At 39.3% G+C, this 10,277-nt stretch overlaps 1 protein-coding gene and 1 long non-coding RNA gene across 6 annotated transcripts in view; one reads left to right on the top strand and one right to left on the bottom strand.

Annotated features, from left to right (window-relative positions):
• The window catches only part of TTBK2 (tau tubulin kinase 2), a 173,262-nt gene that overhangs the window by 22,432 nt on the left and 140,553 nt on the right, over window positions 1–10,277 (bottom strand). For all 5 annotated transcript variants that reach the window (XM_027775787.1, XM_006158634.3, XM_006158636.3 and 2 more), the window contains 2 exons: window positions 6,658–6,815; window positions 1,228–1,444 (listed from right to left, as the gene is read on the bottom strand). In XM_027775787.1, coding sequence (XP_027631588.1) covers window positions 1,228–1,444; window positions 6,658–6,815 — 375 coding nt within the window. The remainder of the gene's footprint in view (window positions 1–1,227; window positions 1,445–6,657; window positions 6,816–10,277) is intronic.
• The window catches only part of LOC102498405 (uncharacterized), a 68,025-nt gene that overhangs the window by 29,576 nt on the left and 28,172 nt on the right, over window positions 1–10,277 (top strand). The gene's annotated exons all lie outside the window — the stretch shown is intronic.

The raw sequence follows: 10,277 nt of genomic DNA, 5'->3' as shown, positions 1-10,277 counted from the left end.
TATGTTGCTGGACTCCCACGTAGTCGACCGCGGTTCATGTCCTGGACCCAGTGGCTTTAACTCACGCTGGGCGCATGTGCGTGCGTGCCCAAGATCCCGAGAGGAGAATGGAGGAGAAGGGATTGCGTGGCCATCCTCCCCTGGGGGGTGATTTCTTGCTTTCTGTCTCTCTGTCTCTCTCTTTCTCTCTCTGTCTGGCGAGCGCATGCGCCCTATAGCGAAAACCTCTCCGAAAAAAAAAAAAAATTCCAGGGACATGTACACATGTTAAGGATTCTGACAGGATGGAGACCTAGAGAAAAAAATGATTGTGCGTGACCAGGCACGACACGGGGGGTCTTCTTTCTATTTCTCTCTCATGCACACCTATGTGCTCTCTGGCATAAAAATGAAACAGACACTCTGTGTACAGCATAAATTATTTTGAAAGAATGAACCTAAAATAAATACATTTATAAATAAATAAAAATGGAAACAATTCTCTACCAAAAGACATAAAATAAAGAAATTTCTAAGGGAAATATATCAGGAAGATGAACCCAGGACTCTTATAAGTGAACAGAAATGGCAAACATCTTTGAAAGTCCAAATAAATACACTAAAGAAATGACCCTGAATCTCTTATATTGAAAGACTATTACTTTTTGTTCCATATATGTGTCTTTCTTTTTAGTCTCCATATCTGTTTTTTTTTTTTAGAGGTTTCTGCCTTAGACTGCATGTACTCGCTAGAGAGAGAGATAGAGACAATGAGAGGGAAAATGAGAAATTCCTCCCCCCTCCCCCACAGGGGGAGTGGCCATGCCACAATCTCTTCTCCATTCTACTCCTGGGATCCTGGGGACGCGTGCGTGTGCACGCGCACACACACACACACACACACACCCCCCCCGGGCATGATTTAAAAGCCACTGGGTCCAGAATTTGAACCACGGTTGACAATGTGCAAGTCCAGTGACATAACTGCTACACCATCTGCTGGATCTGGTTATTTTTCAAATACATCTTTTCCACAAAATACAAGGTGAAGATAATGTCTGGTGTCCATAACATGAGTACACAAGTATTATAGGAAAAATGAGCCAAAATGCTGCAGTTATTAATATTAAATAAGTAGCAATACATCATTCTGCCCACTTATTCAAATTTGACAATTATGATACTCTGCTGTAACAGTAAGAGGAAAGTAAACAGAAGGTGATCACTTCCTTTGTAAGAAATACACACCTTACAAATCCCAAGCTTTATCTTGTTCTTATTGGCATCCATCTCTTCCCAGACATCCTTCTCCTGGGGATGAGGATGTCCCAGAGATCCAGGTAATTTATCTGGTGACACACCAACAGGGAGGCCATTTTCCCCATCACTAAGCTGTTCATCTGGAAACACTTCATCTGTGTTTTCTCGAAGCAAGTCTCCTGGGATGGGAGTGGCATTGGCAATTCTACAAATAAGGGGAGTAGAAATGGTAGAACTTTATAAGACCAGAATCAAATATTAAGATGAGACTGTTGTACATCTTATTATGGATTTAAATGATGAATTCTATACATAACTAGGAAAGGTTTTTAAAAAAATACACCCTGGGGGCCAACAGGTGATGTGGTGGTTGAGGCTCTGGACTCCCAACAGGTCTGACTGCTGTCTGAGTCCCAGATCTAGCAACTTGCTTTCTCATTTTTCTTCTCTTTGTCGCTCTATGGAGAATTAAAATATTAATAATAAATAATTATTTTTAAAAATTAAACATAAAAAACCCCGAAAACTTATGTCATGCCAATTCCACAAAATAAAACTTACACATTTTGGTCAATGTTTTTTTAACTGATTTTGAAATATAAATTTTCATATAGTAATTCATTGATTTGATATTTTATTTTTTGAAAGAATTATTTATTTTATTTCATTTATTCATTTATTTACTTTTAAAATTTAACCAGGGAGTAATACAGGGAGAGAGAGAAAGTGAGAAAGCAAGCCACCAGGTCTGGGATTTGAACTGCAGTCAGTTGTGTGGGAAGAGTCCAGTCCCTTAGCCACCATGCCCCCTGGTGGCCCTGACAATCACTTTAAAAGTTAGAAACATTTCATTTATTTTCTAAGAGGTCTTTGCCAATTATAATACCATTTTCTATTTTTCATCTATTTTTTTTCTTCAGAGAATAAAAATTAAAAAAAATTTATACACAAGGCCACTCCCATAGTGCAGTGGTTAAGTGCAGAGGAAGTCAGACACACATGACTGACTGAGGTCCAAAGCCCAGCCTCAAAACCATGGCCTAGAAGTTAAAGGAGCCAGCTCTATGACCAGCAAGTGGCATGGTGGTTAAGGCACTGGACTCGTACATGACCAACCATGGTTCAGGTCCCAGACCTGGCAGCTGCTTTTCATCCCCCCGCCCCAGTCAAATTAGAACATAATAATAATAAATTAAATTAAATAATTCTTTTAAAAAAAGTGGGGAAGGGAGGGGGGAGCCAGATCCTACATGACCAATTATAGTTTAAATCCTGGTCCCAGAGGCTTGAAAAAACACTCTGGACACATGTGCCCCAAATCCCAATAGAATAGAGATATGAAGAAGGAATGGGGTCAAGATCATGTCCTATTGAGGGGGTAGGGGTGTTTTCTCCCTCTTCCTCCTTCATTCTGTCTCTCTCTGGCAAGTGCACACACTCTCTAGTAATTTAAAAACAACAACAAAAATCCTGGCCCAGTAGCAACATGCCAGGAGCACATGAGTGTGACCGGAATTTTGACAGGATGGAGAACTGGAGGAAGAGTGACCAGGCCCTGTTGGGGGTGTGTTTTCTCTCTCCTCTCCTCTCCTCTCTTGTACATGCACAAAGTCTATAGTGACTAAAGGAAAGGGAAGACATTATGCTCAATCAGCAATCTTTTTATAGTATAAACTATTCATTGCTGAGGCCAGCAGGCGGCATGGCATGGTGGTTAAGGTGTTGGACTTAAACATGGGCCAACCATTTTTTCAAGCCCCAGACCTGTTGGCTTGAAAATTACCCTGGGCACATGTGTGTGCATGTCCAAAAATCCCAGGAGGAGAAAGGAAGAGAAGGGATTGTAGCGTGGCCAACTCTCCAGGAGTTGATTTCTCACTTTCCCTCTCACTGTTTCTCTCTGGTGAGTGTACATGCCCCCTGTGACAAAAACCTTTTTAAAAAATTGTTTGTTTGTTTGTTTTTTCATTTACAGACATTTTACTAACTGCATGCAAGGTCACAGTCACACAAAGTTAATTTGAAAAAGGAAATTCTTGCTTTCTAGAGGAGAAATTAGAAATTCTACAATTATATGATCCATATTATTCTGCATGGACTGATCTAAGGGGAAAATGGAAAATATTAGTTATGTTCATCTATATACAAATTTCCAAGGAATTCCATGTCCTATTTACATGATTGGTCATCTCTCAGTCTTTTGGTCTATGAGGAGCTTTTCTAGTTCTCATTCTCTAAGCAAAAAGGTCCCTGCTTACCCTAACATTCTATAACTATATATATTGACATGTTTTTTCAAAATATTGCTGGGCCAGCACTGCAGCACAGCAGGTTCAAATCCCAGCCCCTATAGCATGTGTGTATGCCCAGATCCTTCTGGGATGAAGAAATGGAGCAAAAAAGGTTGTGGTGTGACCATGCCCATCAGAAGGCACTTTCTCTATTACTTTCTGGCAAGAACACATGTACAGGGACCAGCAGGTGGCATGGTGGTTAAGGTGCTGGATACTCCCACATGGCCGACCATGGTTCAAATCCTGAATCTGGTGGCTTGCTTTCTCACTTCCTCTCTCTCTCTCTCTCTCTTTCTCTGCCTCTCTCTGGTCAAATTAAAATAAATGAATAAACTCATAAAATTAAATAAATAATTAAAAAAAACCACATGTACATTGCCAATTAAAAAAAATAAAACAACAGAGGAAAATAGAATGTTTATTGTGAGGTAGATATTGAATTTGGAACAGTTAAAGATTTAAAACATTGCTGATTGAACACAATATTTAGCACAAAATGAAACCACTTCCTAGAAGTTATCTGGAATGTCTAAAAGTAGGAAAAAACAGTCTTCGGTAGATTATACTGACACATATAATTACTGAGTGGCAAAATGGGCATTCTCTTGGTGAATCACTCTAAGAGTAATGCTTAGACCTTGGCACAGGTGTCATGAAATGGTATCTTTAATATGAAAAGACCAACAATTTTAGAGGGACTTGTTCCACCTGATTTGATGACTTTCACTAACATCTCTGCCTAAAAGAGTCAATGCTAAAAGAACCACTTTATTGATAAGTTATAAATATATAATATGGAAAAGCACTCATAATAGCTTTTAGGGGAAAAAAAGCTTAATAGGAAAAAAAAATTACAGTCTAGTAAAGTAGTTCCTTCAGTTCTGACACTGGGAGACTATTAAAAAAGTAGTTTGACCTAAAATAGTTCAAATAAACAGATTTATTATAAAACTAACTAAAGATCAGAAATAAGTCAGAGATATGAAATCATCCTTTTCAAGAAAGTTGTATCATGTTGAGAAACATGAATGAGTAAGAAAATATATGTGAGAGTATTATCATCTGTGTTTGCAGGCAAGGTTTAATAGAAGCAGATCAGGAGAAAAGTAGTCGATGTAGAGTAGAACTGGAGAGATGCCAAGGAAATTAGTAAGAATGGGCATTCCTTATTTCATATTCCCTTTCTGGTAATCTAAGGCCAACTAGAACCTGTGAGCCGATTCTGGCCTGCCCATCTTTTTTTTTTTTTTCTATAGGGCATACATATACTCACTGGACAAAGAGAGAGCAAGAGAGAAAGAGAGAGAGAGGGAGAGAGAAAGAGAGAGAGAGAGAGAGAAAATGAGAAATCGCTCCCCAGGAGGAATGGCCACACCATAAACCCTTCTCTTCCATTTCCTGGGATTTGGGACATGCATGCACATGTGCCTGCTGTGTTTTTCAAGCTGCCAGGTCTAAGACTTGAACTATGCAATCAGCCCCGTGGGACCTGGCTGCCTTAATCCTCATGTCACTGGCTGGCCCTGCCATCTACTTTTTTTTTTTTTTGAGAGAGATTTTTGCTATAGAGCACATGTGCTCGCTAGAGAGACAGAAAGCGAGAAATTACCCTCAGGGGGTAATTTCCTTCATTCTCCTCTCAAGATTTTGGGCATGCATGCACACATGTCCAGCTGAGTTTTAAGCCTCTGGGCCTGGGACTCAAAACATGGCTGACCATGAGGGAGTCCAGTGACATAAACATTACGCCATCTACTAGTCCCCCTGATAGCTACTTTTTTTTTTTCCTGATATCTACTTCTAACAACATCAAAAGAGGACAAAAGCAATAATAATAATAATAGTAATAATAATAATTCTACACTGGCTCCAGTTCTGCCACTAATATTTATCTAAAGTTGGATGATTCTCTTCAGGACTAGGATTATCTCCCTATCTGTAAAATTGGGTGACTGGAGTATAGCAGTAGGTTCCAAACTCTGACAGGCGTAAGAAACACTTGATACATGTAGACTTTTGTTCCACACCCCTATGCATTCTGACTCAGTAGATCTAGGGTGGGTCCCAGAAATGGAGATTTTAAAAGGAACATTTGTGGTAATTGTGATAATTAGTCAGGCTCCCCACATTTAGAAACTCTTAGACAAGACAATCAGTGATACCATTTCCAGTTACATGAATTCTTGCAAGTTTTTTGGATTCAGAATCCCATCCTCAACATAAATATCAAAGCAAAGGATCAGTGCTAAAATGTCCCAATTAACTTACACTGTGGGATGCTATTTTCCCATTCACTTTTTATAACCAATTTAAAGCAACCAGAGCAGGTAGAAAATGCGTCAAGGGGGGAAAAAAAAGACAAACCAAAAATGTGTTTAATGCATATACAGGAAAAACATTAAAAACAAAACTAGGCCACAAAGCTGGTCCCATAATATGCATTTCCATGAACTTTTTGAATATCCCCTATATACTATAAAAATTAAATCATTCTCATAAGAGGAGTACATATTTTGTTCCTACTAAATTTAAGCACAGTATAGTTAGATATAATTGTCACTGAAACCACGGTTGTGTATATTCTTTAGAAATACAACTAATGTTCCTTTCATTTTGAAGAAAACCCACCATAAATTGGACCTCCACAAGACACATAAAGCCCAAGTCCAAGCTCCTACTTCATAGTATGATCCATCAATACATTTTTATTTTGTTAGTTTTTTCCCCATTAACAGAGTGTGTGCACTCGCCAGAAAGAGAGAGAAGGCACCTACCAATGGGGTGTGGTCACACTGCAATCCTTTTTCCTCCATTCCTCCCTCCTGTCAGGATTTTGGGAAACTATGGACATGCACATTACCAGTGTGTCTTTCAAGCTGCTAGGGCCGTAGGTCAAACTGCACTGCAGACAGCCATAAGAGATCTGGCTCCCTTACAGGGCAACTCTATCAGTACTTTCTAAGACAAGTTACTCCAAAGGCACATAAAAAAGCAACGTTAAATCAAGAAAATTCATAAACTTTCTCCTGTGTCTTAGCACTTGGTCATCTGAGGGAATCTGGATGAAATAAAAGAAATTTCTGCAAATACAAGACTTCCAGGAAAGGATCTCTTTAAGACATACCCAATTGCAGCAGGAGTCAAGCGGGTGTGCAACTGAGGGGTAGTAGAAGTGGTGGTGGTTGTTAGGGAGCCATCGGTTCCAGTCTTCTCCCAGTCAAAAGGGTCACTCTCAATTACTCCATAGGTCTTGATACTATTATCAAACACGGAAGCAAGAAGCTAAACAAAACAGAAAAAAACTAGAGTAAGCCAACAGTAGACACAGTTGCTTTCTTCTATGAGAGAGGCCACCCCAGGCTCCTGAAATGACTTCGTAGTATGATTTAAAAAAACAAACTGATAATTCAAATAGAGAAATTTGAATAAGGACTATACATATGTGGATAATGTTGTTAAATTAATGTTGGCAGGTTTGTAGCATTTAGGAGAATATTTATGTTTCTGGAATATACTTAATGAAGCTTCTTATCTATAACCTACTTTCAGATGGTTTGGCAAAAGGAAATGCATATTGTGTGTATGTGTATTTGCATTTATGTTTTATGTTGAACCATCTAGTCATTTATTTAAATAAAAACAACAAAAAACCCCACCACATTTATATGTAGTTCAACCTACATAAGTGACAAGTGTTAACAGTTGGTGCCCTAGGTAAAGGGTATGTACAAGTTACTGTTCTTTCTTCCAATATATATATTTTTTTGGTGAGTTTGAAAAATTCTTAAAATGTGTGTGTTCATATACATTATTTATCAAAAAGATTTACCCTACTAGTTTGATTTATATTACATAATACCATTTTTTATCTTCAAATTCATAAATTTTTATGTAATCTTGGGGAAAAAAAATCTTAAAATCTTTACCATTTCTTTCAATAATCACCATTTTTAATTAAAAAAAAGTAAATGACACTCTTTTTTTAAAAAAAGATAATTTACTTTCATTCATGACAGTCATCCAGTGTGCACAAGGGAGGCAGAGTCGGCCAGAGGAAGCAGACAGAGAGAAAGGGAAGCGCCCTCCACAGGGTCTCGTGCTAGTCTCTCCCAAGGCCCTCCAGCAACCTGGGATTCTTAAGCACACGTGTAAACACCTAGTATGTTTTCAGGCCAACCTGGGAATCTGAACTCATGGTCAACAAAGTGGCTTCTAGCACTGCAACTGCAGTTTAGTTTGCTACCAACTGCACCATGAGTCTGGGCCACACCATTTTCAATTTCATGATTATGGCTTCCTTTTTTCCATATCATTTCTCATTCTATTGGTATCCTATCCTCTGAAATTCAACTTGGACCTATTCTACCCCAGACCCCAAATCAGGACTTCTTCACTGTAGGATTTTGCACAGGTCTGTTTAAGGTTCAAGATTACTTTGACTCTTTAGTGGACAACAGATGCCATAAATAGGGATGGGGATGAGGGTGTAAGGAGCAGATAACCAGCTAGAAAGGTACTGTCAGTAGCCAGCAAGGTAACAGTGGTGGTAAGAGGTGGTAGGATTTGGACATAATTTGGAGGTACATTCTTGTACCTCCCTACAGACCTTGTTAATGGATTAGATGAAAGCTGTGAGAGTAAGAAAAGAATAAAAGATAACCCATTTTTGTCCTGAGCTATAGGATAAATGTGGTGAAATGGAAAGCACTGAGTTTGAGGATTGAGACTTGAAATTTTTATGGAGTTTGGAAGAAACAGTGAGTCTACATACAAATTTGAGTGTCATCAGCATATAGATTATCAATAGATATTATTTAAAGCCACGGAACCACCTGATACTATCTAGGAAAATTAGACAGGAAAAGGATCAAGGGTTAAGGCCTAGGGTACTCCAACATTTAAACAGAAAACACGAGAATGACTTAGCAAAGGAAACAAGAAAGGAGTGGCCAGTGACACATGAAAATGGTGCGGTCCTCAACATGACAAAGGAAGAAACCATTTCAACAAAAAAGATGGTCAAATGCTATCGACTGTAATTTGATAGCTATTGGGTCCTCAGAAAAGTCATGATGTATTTTTCTATGCAAAAATGCATCATGACTTTTCCAATGACTCAATGTTTCTGATCCTTTAATTAGTTTTTTTTTCCCAACTCAGACTGTACACTCCACAAAGCTGATACTTATCCAATCCTGCTCATCATTATACCTACAGGTCTAACACATTGTCCCACACATAATAGTTACTCTATAAACAGTTCAAGCATAAACTTTTATTTGTAATAATATGTACTGAAAGATTCACATGGGGCCAGCAGGTGGCATGGTGGTTAAGGTGCTGGACATTCCCACATGGCCAACCATGGTTCGAGTCCCAGACCTGGTGGCTTCCTTTCTCTCTCTCTCTCTCTCTCTCTCTCTCTCTCTCTCTCTTTCTGGTCAAACTAAAATAAATGAATGAATAAATAAAATTAAATAAAATAATTAAAAATTAAAGAAAAAAGATTCACATGACTCATCTTTCAGTTAAGTCCCCCAAATGAAAAAATAATAAATGTAGAAAAGGAAAGTAAAAAAAAAATAATTGGGAAAGGCATGATTATAAGATCTGGGAAATTTTATTTTGGTCTTATATTTTGTTTATTTAAATTACTTATGTTATAAATTAGACTTCCCCAAATGCCAGCATGAAGGGACTGTAAAAACCATCAGGGAGAAAAGAAAGATGGACTGAGATCCATGATATGAGAACTGCAGTCAGACGTTCGGCCCTCTCCTGACTCTGGAACCAAGGTTCTCATGGAATGAGGTGCACACGTGTCCCAGAAAGCAAAGTCCCTGTCCAGGAGGCAGCGCCTGCCTTGCTACGTGAGTGCTCGGGCTGCCACTGCTGCCTTCTCTGCCTCGTACTGTGCTGCGAGAGATGGCCCTACGTCGGTTTTATGTCAGATGTCCTCTGATTGTGGAATTATTTTCTTACACTTAACCATAGTATTACGTGGCTTGGAAAATATATTCCAGGGGCCAGCTGGTAGCACAGTGGTTAAAGTGCTAGACTGCCACTTGGGCTACTGTGGTTTGAGCCCTGACCCGGCAGCTTGAAAATCACACTGGACATGTGTACGTGCATGCCCAAAATCCCAAGAGGAGAATGGAGGAGAAGGGATTGCAGTGTGGTCATACCCCCTGGGGGTTGACTTCTCACTTTCTCTATCTCTGTCTCTTTCTAGCGAGTTCACACAAAACCTTTTTAGGCAAAAACCTAAAAAGAAACTATATTCAGTGGCACTGGGTCTCAAATCAGAAACAGTTACTATAACCTATTCTCTGAGGCACTTAAAGGAACCTTAGCAGGAACACACAGTTAACTTGGGCAGAGCTCTGCAGATATTTTATAGATAAAAATATTTCTTTCTTCTTTTTTTTTTTAGAGATTTTTTGCTATAGGGCACACAAGCTCGCAAGAGAAAGACAAAGTCACAGAGATACAAAAAATAAGAAATCACCATTCTCGGGAGATGGCCACATCACCAATCCCTTCTCCTCCAGTCACCTCTTAGAATTTTGCACATGCAGGGAACCAGCAGTTAGCATAATGGCTAAGCAGCCAGACTCCCACGTAGTCGACCGCGGTTCACGTCCCAGACCCAGTGGTTTAAACTCACGCCGGGCGCGTGTGCGTGCATGCCCAAGATCCCGAGAGGAGAATGGAGGAGAAGGGATTGCGGCATGACCATCCCCT

Source organism: Tupaia chinensis, unplaced genomic scaffold, assembly GCF_000334495.1.
Source record: "Tupaia chinensis unplaced genomic scaffold, TupChi_1.0 Scaffold000605_1, whole genome shotgun sequence".
In the NCBI taxonomy this organism is placed as follows: Eukaryota; Metazoa; Chordata; class Mammalia; order Scandentia; family Tupaiidae; genus Tupaia; species Tupaia belangeri.
Note: the sequence above shows the minus strand (reverse complement) of the source record. Positions and strands in the feature narration are given on the sequence as shown.